Source organism: Rhinoderma darwinii, unplaced genomic scaffold, assembly GCF_050947455.1.
Source record: "Rhinoderma darwinii isolate aRhiDar2 unplaced genomic scaffold, aRhiDar2.hap1 Scaffold_4505, whole genome shotgun sequence".
Taxonomy (NCBI): Eukaryota; Metazoa; Chordata; class Amphibia; order Anura; family Rhinodermatidae; genus Rhinoderma; species Rhinoderma darwinii.
Genome location: NW_027463939.1, coordinates 55,849 through 77,226, shown reverse-complemented (window position 1 = coordinate 77,226; position 21,378 = coordinate 55,849). Strand labels below are relative to the sequence as shown.

Sequence of the window (21,378 nt, the reverse complement as noted above, 5' to 3'; positions counted from 1 at the left end):
AAAAGCATTCCGGAGTTATTACCATATAAAGTGAAACATGTCAGATTTGAAAAATGAGGCTCTGTCAGGAAGGTCAAAAGCGGCCAAAGAGGGAAGGGGTTAAGAACCGAGAAAGATAAGGACCAAAAAAAATAAAAATCAGGAGTTAAGAGGTGAAGCAGTTATTAGAGGAGGGACCACGTGCGTCAGTGCAGGTTCAGGGTAACTGATCACGTCCTGAAGGTCAGAAGAGGCGGCGACGACCAGGGCGGAATATACGTCATCAGCACACTGGACCGAACCTTCCTAATTAATGGCGGATAATATCAGTGACGGTTTCGGACATATTCCGGGCGCGGGTCTGAACACTGACCAAGATCTGAACCTGGAAATACGCGATCACTCTCAGCGCAACAAAGATGGCCGCTGGAGGGGATGATGTCATCATGAGGAAGGGTTTATAATCAGAAGTGAAAGTCACCCCAACCATAATCCAATAGTCCGTGTAAAAGTCAAAGTCTCTTCTTCCCCCCCCCCTCAATGACCAGCGACATCGTCGCCCCCCGCCCGCTCCTCCTCCATGACCAGACGTCGCCCCCTCCAGGAGGCTCTGGGCAGGTATAATGCAGAGAACAATCATGATCCTGTAGGTGGCGCCAACCATCGCCGCCCACCGCTGTCCTGGACAAGGTGGCAATCTGACAAATGAATGAGAAGCGGGGGATGGGAACAGCTGCCATTATCAGACCACACACAGGAGTCAGCGCCAGGCGTATCCGGGGGCGGACAAGACATTTTATTATCCAGAAGATGAACACCGTGGAATGTCCACCCAGTGACGTCCGGTGACACGGCTGTTATTACTATAGACACGTGAGCGGCAGCCCCGCCGGCGGGCCAAGGACAGCGCCACACGGAGCGTCACATTAAACAAACCACAAATAATAACAATCTTCTCCGGGTCCGTGGGTAACAAGTCCGTAATAAAAAAATAACCAGATCTGAACCCTGGATTTCTGTGCAGGGTCCCGGCGGACACCCCAATGTGAGGTCTATAGAGTGCGGACGAGCAGGAGACGCCGCTACTCCTTGGGCTTCGCCAGATACTCCTTATACATGGAATACAAGACACCTGAGGGGAGAGAGGGGGGGGGGGGAAGAGGTCAGAGGTCACTAGCACGAAGCCACCGGCACCGGTCACCGCCACGCTGCCCCTCCCCCGCACTTACCACAAGTCATTGCCCCCACAACAAATCCCTGCGCCCCCACACGCATGTGTATAAGGTGCACGGACATCTTCGTGTCTCCTCGAGATCTTATTTTGTAGAGTCCGTAAGCCACAACGGCGGCAAATCCACCGATCCCTGCAATACAGAAAAAGATCAGTCAACAGCACACAAAAAAATAAAAAAATAAAAAAAAGCACGCCCAACACACACGCGCGGATCTGGGGGAATGGGTCAAAACTCACCCACTGGCACGAACGGAGAGTCCTTGGATTTCTTAATCAGCTTTGACGTTTGAGACTCGTTGAGCTCGTAGGTCGGAAGAACGTCTCCTGCACCGGAAGCCATGATACCTAACGGACAAAACAACGGCCAATCAGGACAAAGAGATATATACACTACAGCTCCCCCGCAGGATCTCTATAGTAATTACATGTAATATATATAAACCCATCAGCTCCCCCGCTGGATCTCTATAGTAATGACATGTAATATATATATACCCATCAGCTCCCCCGCAGGATCTCTATAGTAATGACATGTAATATATATATACCCATCAGCTCCCCCGCAGGATCTCTATAGTAATGACATGTAATATATATACCCATCAGCTCCCCCGCAGGATCTCTATAGTAATGACATGTAATATATATATATATATATATATATATATATATATATATATATATATACACCCATCAGCTCCCCCGCAGGATCTCTATAGTAATGACATGTAATATATATATACCCATCAGCTCCCCCTGCAGGATCTCTATAGTAATGACGTGTAATATATATACCCATCAGCTCCCCCGCAGGATCTCTATAGTAATGACATGTAATATATATATATACCCATCAGCTCCCCCGCAGGATCTCTATAGTAATGACATGTAATATATATATACCCATCAGCTCCACCTGCAGGATCTCTATAGTAATGACATGTAATATATATATCCCCTTCAGCTCCCCCGCAGGATCTCTATAGTAATGACATGTAATATATATACCCATCAGCTCCCCCGCAGGATCTCTATAGTAATGACATGTAATATATACCCATCAGCTCCCCCGCAGGATCTCTATAGTAATGACATGTAATATATATACCCATCAGCTCCCCCGCAGGATCTCTATAGTAATGACATGTAATATATATATATATATACCCATCAGCTCCCCCGCAGGATCTCTATAGTAATGACATGTAATATATATATCCCCATCAGCTCCCCCGCAGGATCTCTATAGTAATGACATGTAATATATACCCATCAGCTCCCCCGCAGGATCTCTATAGTAATGACATGTAATATATATATACCCATCAGCTCCCCCGCAGGATCTCTATAGTAATGACATGTAATATATACCCATCAGCTCCCCCGCGGGATCTCTATAGTAATGACATGTAATATATATACCCATCAGCTCCCCCGCAGGATCTCTATAGTAATGACATGTAATATATATATATATATATACCCATCAGCTCCCCCGCAGGATCTCTATAGTAATGACATGTAATATATATCCCCATCAGCTCCCCCGCAGGATCTCTATAGTAATGACATGTAATATATATATACCCATCAGCTCCCCCGCAGGATCTCTATAGTAATGACATGTAATATATATATACCCATCAGCTCCCCCGCAGGATCTCTATAGTAATGACATGTAATATATATATACCCATCAGCTCCCCCGCAGGATCTCTATAGTAATGACATGTAATATATATATATCCCCATCAGCTCCCCCGCAGGATCTCTATAGTAATGACATGTAATATATATATATCCCCATCAGCTCCCCCGCAGGATCTCTATAGTAATGACATGTAATATATATACCCATCAGCTCCCCCGCAGGATCTCTATAGTAATGACATGTAATATATATCCCCATCAGCTCCCCCGCAGGATCTCTATAGTAATGACATGTAATATATATATCCCCATCAGCTCCCCCGCAGGATCTCTATAGTAATGACATGTAATATATACCCATCAGCTCCCCCGCAGGATCTCTATAGTAATGACATGTAATATATATATATCCCCATCAGCTCCCCCGCAGGATCTCTATAGTAATGACATGTAATATATATACCCATCAGCTCCCCCGCGGGGTCTTCTGTGTAGTAACAATTGTATAAATAAAATCTTAACTTTACAGCTCAAATAACACCCAATATTGTGGTAATAGAGGGCGCTATAGAGCAGGGCCGGGGGACACTGAACATGTGACCTCGATTACCAGTAATGAACTCATTTTAGGCCATGCCCCCTTTTGCATGCTACACCACTGAATATTTATCCTGAGCCTGCTGTGTATAATGTACCCCGACACTGCCCCCCACACTATAATGTACCCCGACACTGCCCCCCACACTATAATGTACCCCGACACTGCCCCCACACTATAATGTACCCCGACACTGCCCCCCACACTATAATATACCCCGACACTGCCCCCCACACTATAATATACCCCGACACTGCATAACATACCCCGACACTGCCCCCCCCCACACTATAATATACCCCGACACTGCATAACATACCCCGACACTGCATAACATACCCCGACTAGGGATGTCACGATACCAGAATTTGGACTTCGATACCGATACTTCGTTTAGTATTGCGATTTCGATACCAATTTCGATACTTTTGGCAACAGTAATAAAAAAAAAAAAATCTTCCGTTTTCTGATGTGAGGCGCGACGTGTGATGAATTTTGAACGCGCCTCACATTAATAGTAATTAATCCCATCATGTTTCTCAGTCATAATGGGTTAATGTGCGAGGTACATGATGGGGTTAATTACTATTAATGTGAGGCACATGGAGGGTAAATTCATCGCACCTCGCGCCTCACATTAATAAGTGAATGAAAGCCGTGTTTATTTCATTTTTTTACAGCGTACACATCATAAATGATGCAGAAAAATTGTTGTGCGCGCCATTACTGAATGTGTGTATTTTATGTATTGAGACTTATTTTAATGTTTATTGTAAAAAAGGTGAAGGTGTATATTTTTTACATTTAACATTACTTTGTTTTTACTTTATTTTTAAACTTTAATGTACTGACATATATCAGATATATCCCAGTACATCAGCCTGTGGACGGATAACACACAGACATATATCAGATATATCCCAGTACATCAGCCTGTGGACGGATAACACACAGACATATATCAGATATATCCCAGTACATCAGCCTGTGGATGGATAACACACAGACATATATCAGATATATCCCAGTACATCAGCCTGTGGACAGATAACACACAGACATATATCAGATATATCCCAGTACATCAGCCTGTGGACAGATAACACACAGACATATATCAGATATATCCCAGTACATTACCCTGTGGACAGATAACACACAGACATATATCAGATATACCAGTACATTACCCTGTGGACAGATAACACACAGACATATATCAGATATATCCCAGTACATCAGCCTGTGGATGGATAACACACAGACATATATCAGATATATCCCAGTACATTACCCTGTGGACAGATAACACACAGACATATATCAGATATATCCCAGTACATCAGCCTGTGGACAGATAACACACAGACATATATCAGATATATCCCAGTACATCAGCCTGTGGATGGATAACACACAGACATATATCAGATATATCCCAGTACATCAGCCTGTGGACAGATAACACACAGACATATATCAGATATATCCCAGTACATCAGCCTGTGGACAGATAACACACAGACATATATCAGATATATCCCAGTACATCAGCCTGTGGACAGATAACACACAGACATATATCAGATATATACCAGTACATCAGCCTGTGGACGGATAACACACAGACATATATCAGATATATCCCAGTACATCAGCCTGTGGACAGATAACACACAGACATATATCAGATATATCCCAGTACATCAGCCTGTGGACAGATAACACACAGACATATATCAGATATATCCCAGTACATCAGCCTGTGGATGGATAACACACAGACATATATCAGATATATCCCAGTACATCAGCCTGTGGACAGATAACACACAGACATATATCAGATATATCCCAGTACATCAGCCTGTGGACAGATAACACACAGACATATATCAGATATATCCCAGTACATCAGCCTGTGGACAGATAACACACAGACATATATCAGATATATCCCAGTACATCAGCCTGTGGACGGATAACACACAGACATATATCAGATATATCCCAGTACATCAGCCTGTGGACGGATAGCACAGACATATATCAGATATACCAGTACATTACCCTGTGGACAGATAACACACAGACATATATCAGATATATCCCAGTACATCAGCCTGTGGACGGATAATACACAGACATATATCAGATATATCCCAGTACATCAGCCTGTGGACAGATAATACACAGACATATATCAGATATATACCAGTACATCAGCCTGTGGACGGATAACACACAGACATATATCAGATATGTGCCAGTACATTACCCTGTGGACAGATAACACACAGACATATATCAGATATATCCCAGTACATCAGCCTGTGGATGGATAATACACAGACATATATCAGATATATCCCAGTACATCAGCCTGTGGACAGATAACACACAGACATATATCAGATATATCCCAGTACATCAGCCTGTGGACAGATAATACACAGACATATATCAGATATATACCAGTACATCAGCCTGTGGACGGATAACACACAGACATATATCAGATATATCCCAGTACATTACCCTGTGGACAGATAATACACAGACATATATCAGATATGTGCCAGTACATTACCCTGTGGACAGATAATACACAGACATATATCAGATATATACCAGTACATCACCCTGTGGACAGATAACACACAGACATATATCAGATATATCCCAGTACATCAGCCTGTGGACAGATAGCACACAGACATATATCAGATATATCCCAGTACATCAGCCTGTGGACGGATAACACACAGACATATATCAGATATATCCCAGTACATCAGCCTGTGGACAGATAGCACACAGACATATATCAGATATATCCCAGTACATCAGCCTGTGGACAGATAACACACAGACATATATCAGATATATCCCAGTACATCAGCCTGTGGACGGATAACACACAGACATATATCAGATATATCCCAGTACATCAGCCTGTGGACGGATAATACACAGACATATATCAGATATATCCCAGTACATCAGCCTGTGGACAGATAACACACAGACATATATCAGATATATCCCAGTACATCACCCTGTGGACAGATAACACACAGACATATATCAGATATATCCCAGTACATCACCCTGTGGACAGATAGTACACAGACATATATCAGATATATCCCAGTACATCAGCCTGTGGACAGATAGTACACAGACATATATCAGATATATCCCAGTACATCAGCCTGTGGACAGATAACACACAGACATATATCAGATATATCCCAGTACATTACCCTGTGGACAGATAACACACAGACATATATCAGATATATCCCAGTACATCAGCCTGTGGACAGATAACACACAGACATATATCAGATATATACCAGTACATCAGCCTGTGGACGGATAATACACAGACATATATCAGATATATCCCAGTACATCAGCCTGTGGACAGATAACACACAGACATATATCAGATATATACCAGTACATCAGCCTGTGGACGGATAACACACAGACATATATCAGATATATCCCAGTACATTACCCTGTGGACAGATAATACACAGACATATATCAGATATGTGCCAGTACATTACCCTGTGGACAGATAACACACAGACATATATCAGATATATCCCAGTACATCAGCCTGTGGACAGATAGCACACAGACATATATCAGATATATCCCAGTACATCAGCCTGTGGACGGATAACACACAGACATATATCAGATATATCCCAGTACATCAGCCTGTGGACAGATAGTACACAGACATATATCAGATATATCCCAGTACATCAGCCTGTGGACGGATAACACACAGACATATATCAGATATATCCCAGTACATCAGCCTGTGGACAGATAGCACACAGACATATATCAGATATATACCAGTACATCAGCCTGTGGACGGATAACACACAGACATATATCAGATATATCCCAGTACATCAGCCTGTGGACAGATAACACACAGACATATATCAGATATATCCCAGTACATCAGCCTGTGGACGGATAATACACAGACATATATCAGATATATCCCAGTACATCAGCCTGTGGACAGATAACACACAGACATATATCAGATATATACCAGTACATCAGCCTGTGGACGGATAACACACAGACATATATCAGATATGTGCCAGTACATTACCCTGTGGACAGATAACACACAGACATATATCAGATATATCCCAGTACATCAGCCTGTGGACAGATAGCACACAGACATATATCAGATATATCCCAGTACATCAGCCTGTGGACAGATAACACACAGACATATATCAGATATGTGCCAGTACATTACCCTGTGGACAGATAACACACAGACATATATCAGATATATCCCAGTACATCAGCCTGTGGACAGATAACACACAGACATATATCAGATATATCCCAGTACATTACCCTGTGGACAGATAACACACAGACATATATCAGATATATCCCAGTACATCAGCCTGTGGACGGATAACACACAGACATATATCAGATATATCCCAGTACATCAGCCTGTGGACAGATAGCACACAGACATATATCAGATATATCCCAGTACATCAGCCTGTGGACAGATAATACACAGACATATATCAGATATATCCCAGTACATCAGCCTGTGGACAGATAATACACAGACATATATCAGATATATCCCAGTACATCAGCCTGTGGACAGATAACACACAGACATATATCAGATATATCCCAGTACATTACCCTGTGGACAGATAACACACAGACATATATCAGATATATCCCAGTACATTACCCTGTGGACAGATAATACACAGACATATATCAGATATATCCCAGTACATCAGCCTGTGGACAGATAACACACAGACATATATCAGATATATCCCAGTACATCACCCTGTGGACAGATAATACACAGACATATATCAGATATATCCCAGTACATCAGCCTGTGGACAGATAACACACAGACATATATCAGATATATCCCAGTACATCAGCCTGTGGACAGATAACACACAGACATATATCAGATATATCCCAGTACATTACCCTGTGGACAGATAGCACACAGACATATATCAGATATATCCCAGTACATCAGCCTGTGGACGGATAACACACAGACATATATCAGATATATCCCAGTACATCAGCCTGTGGACAGATAGCACACAGACATATATCAGATATATCCCAGTACATCAGCCTGTGGACAGATAATACACAGACATATATCAGATATATCCCAGTACATCAGCCTGTGGACAGATAATACACAGACATATATCAGATATATCCCAGTACATCAGCCTGTGGACAGATAACACACAGACATATATCAGATATATCCCAGTACATCAGCCTGTGGACAGATAACACACAGACATATATCAGATATATCCCAGTACATTACCCTGTGGACAGATAACACACAGACATATATCAGATATATCCCAGTACATTACCCTGTGGACAGATAATACACAGACATATATCAGATATATCCCAGTACATCAGCCTGTGGACAGATAACACACAGACATATATCAGATATATCCCAGTACATTACCCTGTGGACAGATAATACACAGACATATATCAGATATATCCCAGTACATCAGCCTGTGGACGGATAATACACAGACATATATCAGATATATCCCAGTACATCAGCCTGTGGACAGATAACACAGACATATATCAGATATGTGCCAGTACATCACCCTGTGGACAGATAACACACAGACATATATCAGATATATCCCAGTACATTACCCTGTGGACAGATAACACACAGACATATATCAGATATATCCCAGTACATCAGCCTGTGGACAGATAACACACAGACATATATCAGATATGTGCCAGTACATCACCCTGTGGACAGATAACACACAGACATATATCAGATATATCCCAGTACATTACCCTGTGGACAGATAACACACAGACATATATCAGATATGTGCCAGTATATTACCCTGTGGACAGATAACACACAGACATATATCAGATATATCCCAGTACATCAGCCTGTGGACAGATAACACACAGACATATATCAGATATATCCCAGTACATCACCCTGTGGACAGATAACACACAGACATATATCAGATATATCCCAGTACATCAGCCTGTGGACAGATAACACACAGACATATATCAGATATGTGCCAGTATATTACCCTGTGGACAGATAACACACAGACATATATCAGATATATCCCAGTACATCAGCCTGTGGACAGATAACACACAGACATATATCAGATATATCCCAGTACATCACCCTGTGGACAGATAACACACAGACATATATCAGATATATCCCAGTACATCAGCCTGTGGACAGATAATACACAGACATATATCAGATATATCCCAGTACATCAGCCTGTGGACAGATAATACACAGACATATATCAGATATATCCCAGTACATCAGCCTGTGGACAGATAACACACAGACATATATCAGATATATCCCAGTACATCAGCCTGTGGACAGATAACACACAGACATATATCAGATATATCCCAGTACATCAGCCTGTGGACGGATAACACACAGACATATATCAGATATATCCCAGTACATCAGCCTGTGGACAGATAACACACAGACATATATCAGATATATACCAGTACATCAGCCTGTGGACGGATAATACACAGACATATATCAGATATATCCCAGTACATTACCCTGTGGACAGATAACACACAGACATATATCAGATATATCCCAGTACATCAGCCTGTGGACAGATAATACACAGACATATATCAGATATATACCAGTACATCAGCCTGTGGACAGATAATACACAGACATATATCAGATATATCCCAGTACATCAGCCTGTGGACATATAACACACAGACATATATCAGATATATCCCAGTACATTACCCTGTGGACAGATAATACAGACATATATCAGATATATCCCAGTACATTACCCTGTGGACAGATAACACACAGACATATATCAGATATATCCCAGTACATCAGCCTGTGGACAGATAATACACAGACATATATCAGATATATCCCAGTACATTACCCTGTGGACGGATAACACACAGACATATATCAGATATATCCCAGTACATCAGCCTGTGGACAGATAATACACAGACATATATCAGATATGTGCCAGTACATTACCCTGTGGACGGATAACACACAGACATATATCAGATATATCCCAGTACATCAGCCTGTGGACGGATAGCACACAGACATATATCAGATATATCCCAGTACATCAGCCTGTGGACAGATAATACACAGACATATATCAGATATATCCCAGTACATCAGCCTGTGGACAGATAACACACAGACATATATCAGATATATCCCAGTACATCACCCTGTGGACAGATAACACACAGACATATATCAGATATGTGCCAGTACATCAGCCTGTGGACAGATAACACACAGACATATATCAGATATATCCCAGTACATCAGCCTGTGGACGGATAACACACAGACATATATCAGATATATCCCAGTACATTACCCTGTGGACAGATAACACACAGACATATATCAGATATACCAGTACATCAGCCTGTGGACAGATAACACACAGACATATATCAGATATGTGCCAGTACATTACCCTGTGGACAGATAACACACAGACATATATCAGATATGTGCCAGTACATTACCCTGTGGACGGATAACACACAGACATATATCAGATATATCCCAGTACATCAGCCTGTGGACGGATAACACACAGACATATATCAGATATATCCCAGTACATCAGCCTGTGGACAGATAACACACAGACATATATCAGATATATCCCAGTACATCAGCCTGTGGACAGATAACACACAGACATATATCAGATATATCCCAGTACATTACCCTGTGGACAGATAACACACAGACATATATCAGATATATCCCAGTACATCACCCTGTGGACAGATAATACACAGACATATATCAGATATATCCCAGTACATCAGCCTGTGGACAGATAGTACACAGACATATATCAGATATATCCCAGTACATTACCCTGTGGACGGATAACACACAGACATATATCAGATATATCCCAGTACATCAGCCTGTGGACAGATAATACACAGACATATATCAGATATATCCCAGTACATTACCCTGTGGACGGATAACACACAGACATATATCAGATATATCCCAGTACATCAGCCTGTGGACAGATAATACAGACATATATCAGATATATCCCAGTACATCAGCCTGTGGACAGATAATACACAGACATATATCAGATATGTGCCAGTACATCAGCCTGTGGACAGATAACACACAGACATATATCAGATATATACCAGTACATCAGCCTGTGGACAGATAATACACAGACATATATCAGATATGTGCCAGTACATTACCCTGTGGACAGATAACACACAGACATATATCAGATATATCCCAGTACATCACCCTGTGGACAGATAATACACAGACATATATCAGATATATCCCAGTACATTACCCTGTGGACAGATAACACACAGACATATATCAGATATATACCAGTACATCAGCCTGTGGACAGATAACACACAGACATATATCAGATATATCCCAGTACATCAGCCTGTGGACAGATAACACACAGACATATATCAGATATATCCCAGTACATCAGCCTGTGGACGGATAACACACAGACATATATCAGATATATCCCAGTACATCAGCCTGTGGACAGATAGCACACAGACATATATCAGATATATCCCAGTACATCACCCTGTGGACAGATAATACACAGACATATATCAGATATATCCCAGTACATCAGCCTGTGGACAGATAACACACAGACATATATCAGATATGTGCCAGTATATTACCCTGTGGACAGATAACACACAGACATATATCAGATATATCCCAGTACATCAGCCTGTGGACAGATAACACACAGACATATATCAGATATGTGCCAGTATATTACCCTGTGGACAGATAACACACAGACATATATCAGATATATACCAGTACATTACCCTGTGGACAGATAACACACAGACATATATCAGATATATCCCAGTACATTACCCTGTGGACAGATAACACACAGACATATATCAGATATGTGCCAGTACATTACCCTGTGGACAGATAACACACAGACATATATCAGATATATCCCAGTACATCAGCCTGTGGACGGATAATACACAGACATATATCAGATCTGTGCCAGTACATCAGCCTGTGGACAGATAACACACAGACATATATCAGATCTGTGCCAGTACATCAGCCTGTGGACGGATAATACACAGGCAGTTGTTAGGACATACTTGGGTATGTCCTAACAACATGAAATATGGTAAGACAGCCCTGGTGTCCGTCAATAGATCCTGGGCTGTCTGCCCATATATGGTATGGCCCTCGATCGCATCACAGGAATTCCCTGTGACGCGATCCAGGGGTATCCCCCCTTCTCATTTTCTCCTGAATGCTGCAGTCAGCTGTGATCGCAGCATTCAGGGGAATAACGGCGGAGATGAGAGGTTTCTCTGATCTCCGCCGTTATAGAGCGGGGCTGTGTAATACAGCCATTGCCCCGCTCCTGACAGGAAGTGCGCGCGCGGTCAGCATGAGGAGAAGCGGCCGGCGCTGCACTAATGAGCGGCGGTTCAGGCACGGAGGACAGAACATGGGGGTGTTTTGCAGCGCGCCCGCCATGTTCTGTCTCCAGTGCCGCCGCTAATAAGTACAGCGCTGGCCACATCGCATCATCCTGACCGTGCGCACATGTTATCAGGACTCCGGAGCGGGGCTGTGGCTGAATTACACAGCCGCAGCCGCGCTCCCATACATTCATGTATTACTATACTGAGCTGTGCGGCTGCGCAGCGAAGTATCGAAATACAGGAAATAGCGGTATCGAACCGTTTAGGGATGCAAAGTATCGAAACAGTATCGAAGTTTCGATGCACCGTGCATCCCTAACCCCGACACTGCATAACATACCCCGACACTGCCCCCCCACACTGCATAATATGCCCCGACACTGCCCCCCCACACTAATACCCCCCGACACTGCATAATATACCCCGACACTATAATATACCCCGACACTGCCCCCCCCCACACTATAATATACCCCGACACTGCCCCCCCACACTATAATATACCCCGACACTGCCCCCCCACACTAATACCCCCCGACACTGCATAATATACCCCGACACTATAATATACCCCGACACTGCCCCCCCCCACACTATAATATACCCCGACACTGCCCCCCCACACTATAATATACCCCGACACTGCCCCCCCCACACTATAATATACCCCGACACTGCCCCCCCCACACTATAATATACCCCGACACTGCCCCCCCCACACTATAATATACCCCGACACTGCCCCCCCACACTATAATATACCCCGACACTGCCCCCCCCCACACTATAATATACCCCGACACTGCCCCCCCACACTATAATATACCCCGACACTGCCCCCCCCCCACACTATAATATACCCCGACACTGCCCCCCCCCCACACTATAATATACCCCGACACTGCCCCCCCCCCCACACTATAATATACCCCGACACTGCCCCCCCACACTATAATATACCCCGACACTGCCCCCCCCCCCACACTATAATATACCCCGACACTGCCCCCCCCCCCCACACTATAATATACCCCGACACTGCCCCCCCACACTATAATATACCCCGACACTGCCCCCCCCCCACACTATAATATACCCCGACACTGCCCCCCCCCACACTATAATATACCCCGACACTGCCCCCCCCACACTATAATATACCCCGACACTGCCCCCCCCACACTATAATATACCCCGACACTGCCCCCCCCCCCCACACTATAATATACCCCGACACTGCCCCCCCCCCAACTATAATATACCCCGACACTGCCCCCCCCCCACACTATAATATACCCCGACACTGCCCCCCCCCCACACTATAATATACCCCGACACTGCCCCCCCCCCCACACTATAATATACCCCGACACTGCCCCCCCCCCCCACACTATAATATACCCCGACACTGCCCCCCCACACTATAATATACCCCGACACTGCCCCCCCACACTATAATATACCCCGACACTGCCCCCCCACACTATAATATACCCCGACACTGCCCCCCCACACTAATACCCCCCGACACTGCATAATATACCCCGACACTATAATATACCCCGACACTGCCCCCCCCACACTATAATATACCCCGACACTGCCCCCCCACACTATAATATACCCCGACACTGCCCCCCCACACTATAATATACCCCGACACTGCCCCCCCACACTATAATATACCCCGACACTGCCCCCCCACACTATAATATACCCCGACACTGCCCCCCCCCCCCCACACTATAATATACCCCGACACTGCCCCCCCCCCACACTATAATATACCCCGACACTGCCCCCCCCCCCACACTATAATATACCCCGACACTGCCCCCCCCCCCACACTATAATATACCCCGACACTGCCCCCCCCCCCCACACTATAATATACCCCGACACTGCCCCCCCACACTATAATATACCCCGACACTGCCCCCCCCCCCACACTATAATATACCCCGACACTGCCCCCCCCCCCACACTATAATATACCCCGACACTGCCCCCCCCCCCACACTATAATATACCCCGACACTGCCCCCCCCCACACTATAATATACCCCGACACTGCCCCCCCCACACACTATAATATACCCCGACACTGCCCCCCCCCACACTATAATATACCCCGACACTGCCCCCCCCCCACACTATAATACACCCCGACACTGCCCCCCCCCCACACTATAATATACCCCGACACTGCCCCCCCCCCACACTATAATATACCCCGACACTGCCCCCCCCCCACACTATAATATACCCCGACACTGCCCCCCCCCCACACTATAATATACCCCGACACTGCCCCCCCCCCACACTATAATATACCCCGACACTGCCCCCCCCCACACTATAATATACCCCGACACTGCCCCCACACACAGAATAATGTCCCCATAGCTGCCTCCACACAGTATAATGCCCCCATAGCTGCCCCCACACAGTATAATGCTCCCCATAGCTGCCCCCACACAGTATAATGCCCCCATAGCTGCCCCCACACAGTATAATGCCCCCATAGCTGCCCCCACACAGTATAATGCCCCCATAGCTGCCCCCACACAGTATAATGCCCCCATAGCTGCCCCCACACAGTATAATGCCCCCATAGCTGCCCCCACACAGTATAATTCCCCCATAGCTGCCTCCACACAGTATAATGTCCCCATAGCTGCCTCCACACAGTATAATGTCCCCATAGCTGCCTCCACACAGTATAATGCCCCCATAGCTGCCTCCACACAGTATAATGTCCCCATAGCTGCCTCCACACAGTATAATGTCCCCATAGCTGCCTCCACACAGTATAATGCCCCCATAGCTGCCTCCACACAGTATAATGTCCCCATAGCTGCCCCCACATAGTATAATGTCCCCATAGCTGCCTCCACACAGTATAATGCCCCCATAACTGCCTCCACACAGTATAATGTCCCCATAGCTGCCTCCACACAGTATAATGCCCCCATAGCTGCCTCCACACAGTATAATGTCCCCATAGCTGCCCCCACACAGTATAATGTCCCCATAGCTGCCCCCACACAGTATAATGCCCCCATAGCTGCCCCCACACAGTATAATGTCCCCATAGCTGCCTCCACACAGTATAATGTCCCCATAGCTGCCCCCACACAGTATAATGTCCCCATAGCTGCCTCCACACAGTATAATGTCCCCATAGCTGCCCCCACACAGTATAATGCCCCCATAGCTGCCTCCACACAGTATAATGCCCCCATAGCTGCCCCCACACAGTATAATGTCCCCATAGCTGCCTCCACACAGTATAATGTCCCCATAGCTGCCCCCACACAGTATAATGTCCCCATAGCTGCCCCCACACAGTATAATGTCCCCATAACTGTCCTCCACACAGTATAATGCCCCCATAGCTGCCCCCACACAGTATAATGTCCTTATAGTACACGCAGAGGAGCCCCCCCCCCCGCTCTATATACCGGTGATATGTATACACACAGAGGAGCCCCCCCCCCGCTCTATATACAGGTGATATGTATACACACAGAGGAGCCCCCCACTCTATATACCGGTGATATGTATACACACAGAGGAGCCCCCCCCCGCTCTATATACCGGTGATATGTATACACACAGAGGAGCCCCCCCCCCGCTCTATATACAGGTGATATGTATACACACAGAGGAGCCCCCCACTCTATATACCGGTGATATGTATACACACAGAGGAGCCCCCCCGCTCTATATACAGGTGATAGGTATACACACAGAGGAGCCCCCCCCCTCTATATACCGGTGATATCTGTATACACACAGAGGAGCCCCCCCTCTATATACAGGTGATATGTATACACACAGAGGAGCCCCCCCCTCTATATACCGGTGATATGTATACACACAGAGGAGCCCTCCCCTCTATATACAGGTGATATGTATACACACAGAGGAGCCCCCCCCTCTATATACCGGTGATATGTATACACACAGAGGAGCCCCCCCCTCTATATACCGGTGATATGTATACACACAGAGGAGCCCCCCCCTCTATATACCGGGGATATGTATACACACAGAGGAGCCCCCCCCTCTATATACCGGGGATATGTATACACACAGAGGAGCCCCCCCCTCTATATACCGGTGATATGTATACACACAGAGGAGCCCCCCCTCTATATACCGGTGATATGTATACACACAGAGGAGCCCCCCCTCTATATACCGGTGATATGTATACACACAGAGGAGCCCCCCCCCCCCTCTATATACAGGTGATATGTATACACACAGAGGAGCCCCCCCCTCTATATACCGGTGATATGTATACACACAGAGGAGCCCCCCCCTCTATATACCGGTGATATGTATACACACAGAGGAGCCCCCCCCCCGCTCTATATACAGGTGATAGGTATACACACAGAGGAGCCCTCCCCTCTATATACCGGGGATATGTATACACACAGAGGAGCCCCCCCCTCTATATACCGGTGATATGTATACACACAGAGGAGCCCTCCCTCTATATACCGGAGATATGTATACACACAGAGGAGCCCCCCCCTCTATATACCGGTGATATGTATACACACACACAGAGGAGCCCCCCCCCCTCTATATACCGGTGATATGTATACACACAGAGGAGCCCCCCCCCTCTATATACCGGTGATATGTATACACACAGAGGAGCCCCCCCCCTCTATATACCGGTGATATGTATACACACAGAGGAGCCCCCCCCCTCTATATACCGGTGATATGTATACACACAGAGGAGCCCCCCCCCTCTATATACCGGTGATATGTATACACACAGAGGAGCCCCCCCCCTCTATATACCGGTGATATGTATACACACAGAGGAGCCCCCCCCCTCTATATACCGGTGATATGTATACACACAGAGGAGCCCCCCCCCTCTATATACCGGTGATATGTATACACACAGAGGAGCCCCCCCTCTATATACCGGTGATATGTATACACACAGAGGAGCCCCCCCCTCTATATACCGGGGATATGTATACACACAGAGGAGCCCCCCCCTCTATATACCGGTGATATGTATACACACACACAGAGGAGCCCCCCCCCCCTCTATATACCGGTGATATGTATACACACAGAGGAGCCCCCCCCCCCTCTATATACCGGTGATATGTATACACACAGAGGAGCCCCCCCCCCCCTCTATATACCGGTGATATGTATACACACAGAGGAGCCCCCCCCCCTCTATATACCGGTGATATGTATACACACAGAGGAGCCCCCCCCCCCTCTATATACCGGTGATATGTATACACACAGAGGAGCCCCCCCTCTATATACCGGGGATATGTATACACACAGAGGAGCCCTCCCTCTATATACCGGTGATATGTATACACACAGAGGAGCCCCCCCCTCTATATACCGGTGATATGTATACACACAGAGGAGCCCCCCCCCCTCTATATACCGGTGATATGTATACACACAGAGGAGCCCTCCCCTCTATATACCGGTGATATGTATACACACAGAGGAGCCCCCCCCTCTATATACCGGGGATATGTATACACACAGAGGAGCCCCCCCCCCTCTATATACCGGTGATATGTATACACACAGAGGAGCCCCCCCTCTATATACCGGTGATATGTATACACACAGAGGAGCCCTCCCCTCTATATACCGGTGATATGTATACACACAGAGGAGCCCCCCCCCCCTCTATATACCGGTGATATGTATACACACAGAGGAGCCCCCCCCCCGCTCTATATACCGGTGATATGTATACACACAGAGGAGCCCCCCCCCCGCTCTATATACCGGTGATATGTATACACACAGAGGAGCCCCCCCCCCGCTCTATATACCGGTGATATGTATACACACAGAGGAGCCCCCCCCCCCCTCTATATACCGGTGATATGTATACACACAGAGGAGCCCTCCCCTCTATATACCGGTGATATGTATACACACAGAGGAGCCCCCCCCCCGCTCTATATACCGGTGATATGTATACACACAGAGGAGCCCCCCCCCCGCTCTATATACCGGTGATATGTATACACACAGAGGAGCCCCCCCCCCGCTCTATATACCGGTGATATGTATACACACAGAGGAGCCCCCCCCCCCCTCTATATACCGGTGATATGTATACACACAGAGGAGCCCCCCCCTCTATATACCGGTGATATGTATACACACAGAGGAGCCCCCCCTCTATATACCGGTGATATGTATACACACAGAGGAGCCCCCCCCCCTCTATATACCGGTGATATGTATACACACAGAGGAGCCCCCCCCTCTATATACCGGTGATATGTATACACACAGAGGAGCCCCCCCTCTATATACCGGTGATATGTATACACACAGAGGAGCCCCCCCTCTATATACCGGAGATATGTATACACACAGAGGAGCCCCCCCCCCCTCTATATACCGGTGATATGTATACACACAGAGGAGCCCCCCCCCTCTATATACCGGTGATATGTATACACACAGAGGAGCCCCCCCCTCTATATACCGGTGATATGTATACACACAGAGGAGCCCTCCCTCTATATACCGGAGATATCTGTATACACACGGTGGCCCCGGTTGGACAGATGTCTTACTACAGCCGCCCCTCCTCCACTCACCAGTCCGGGTTTCTCTCCGGTTCTGCTGTCAATGAGTACGCGCCTTCCGCTCTATAGCGCCATCACCTGTCGTCACGGGGCGGGGCCTCACGCGTCACCAAGGTTACGCTAGCGTCCATAGTGACCTTCTCAGGTTAACATGTAAGAGTTCGGGGTGTTGGAGAGAACCGGCCCGCTCCCGCCCCTCTCACCTGGTAACGGTAACAAACGGGAGGGGCGACTGCAGAAGTCGCGGCTCAGTAAAGGGCCTGCAGCCGCAGTAACAGTGCCAGAACTACAACTCCCAAAGTTCCCTGCGCTCTGACGTCACAGAATGCCGGCATGTTTTTGATTAGCCGTAAAGCTAGATGGGCGTACCAAGGACCAGTTTGTATGGGACGTACCAAGGACCGGTTTGTATGGGACGTGCGGCACGGCGCCTCCTGTCTACAAATATAGTGTACGCGTGACAGGGGTGACGTCAGCACTCGGTTACCAGGGAGACGGAGCTTAAGAAAACGCCCAGTTGTATTTCCGCGTCAGCGTGACTCAGCCCGACACCTACGGCCGACAACCTGATAGAGCGGTTACCTGACCCTAGACCCGCAATGTCCCACCTCCAGTCACCCGGCGCCGTATTAATCACCAGAGGATCCCGCCTTTTACCTGGGAACAGGGATGAGTGACATGTAGCGGAATGATGAATTTATCCCGTTATACGGGACCGGTGGTCATGTGACGCCATACACTCCTCGTTATCTGTCATGTGTCCAATATCACCTCAAATAGAAATCTGGGAGGACAGACGCGATCTGGCGAAAAACGCCTAAATCTCACTGAACGCCCACTACATCCTACTGAACGCCCACTACATCCTACTGAACGCTCACTACATCCTACTGAACGCCCACTACATCCTACTGAACGCTCACTACATCCTACTGAACGCCCACTACATCCTACTGAACGCCTAAATCCTACTGAACGCTCACTACATCCTACTGAACGCCCACTACATCCTACTGAACGCCCACTACATCCTACTGAACGCCCACTACATCCTACTGAACGCTCACTACATCCTACTGAACGCCTAAATCCTACTGAACGCTCACTACATCCTACTGAACGCCCACTACATCCTACTGAACGCCCACTACATCTTACTGAACGCCCACTACATCCTACTGAACGCTCACTACATCCTACTGAACGCCGACTACATCCTACTGAACGCCCACTACATCCTACTGAACATCTACTACATCCTACTGAACGCCCACTGCATCCTACTGAACGCCCACTACATCCTACTGAACGCCCACTACATCCTACTGAACGCCCACTACATCCTACTGAACGCCCACTACATCCTACTGAACGCCCACTACATCCTACTGAACGCTCACTACATCCTACTGAACGCTCACTACATCCTACTGAACGCCCACTACATCCTACTGAACGCTCACTACATCCTACTGAACGCCCACTACATCCTACTGAACGCTCACTACATCCTACTGAACGCCCACTACATCCTACTGAACGCTCACTACATCCTACTGAACGCCCACTACATCCTACTGAACGCCCACTACATCCTACTGAACGCCCACTACATCCTACTGAACGCC

General features: G+C 46.5%; 1 protein-coding gene across 1 annotated transcript; it reads right to left on the bottom strand.

Annotated features, from left to right (window-relative positions):
• Window positions 1-754: 754 nt before the first annotated feature.
• Window positions 755-19,941, bottom strand: HIGD1A (HIG1 hypoxia inducible domain family member 1A). Its single transcript, XM_075848698.1, has 4 exons — window positions 19,763-19,941; window positions 1,451-1,558; window positions 1,209-1,343; window positions 755-1,111 (listed from the first exon to the last, which is right to left on the bottom strand). Exons 2-4 carry the CDS (start codon window positions 1,551-1,553, stop codon window positions 1,062-1,064), a joined length of 288 nt encoding a protein of 95 aa, XP_075704813.1. The 5' UTR covers window positions 1,554-1,558; window positions 19,763-19,941; the 3' UTR covers window positions 755-1,061.
• Window positions 19,942-21,378: the final 1,437 nt, after the last annotated feature.

Coding starts and splice junctions, on each gene's coding strand:
- HIGD1A (XM_075848698.1), bottom strand. CDS start 1,553: ATGGCTTCCGGTGCAGGAGACGTTCTTCCGACCTACGAGCTCAACGAG. Junction 1,344..1,450: donor CTCTCCGTTCGTGCCAGTGG/GTGAGTTTTGAC, acceptor TCTGTATTGCAG/GGATCGGTGGATTTGCCGCC. Junction 1,112..1,208: donor TGTGGGGGCAATGACTTGTG/GTAAGTGCGGGG, acceptor CTCTCCCCTCAG/GTGTCTTGTATTCCATGTAT.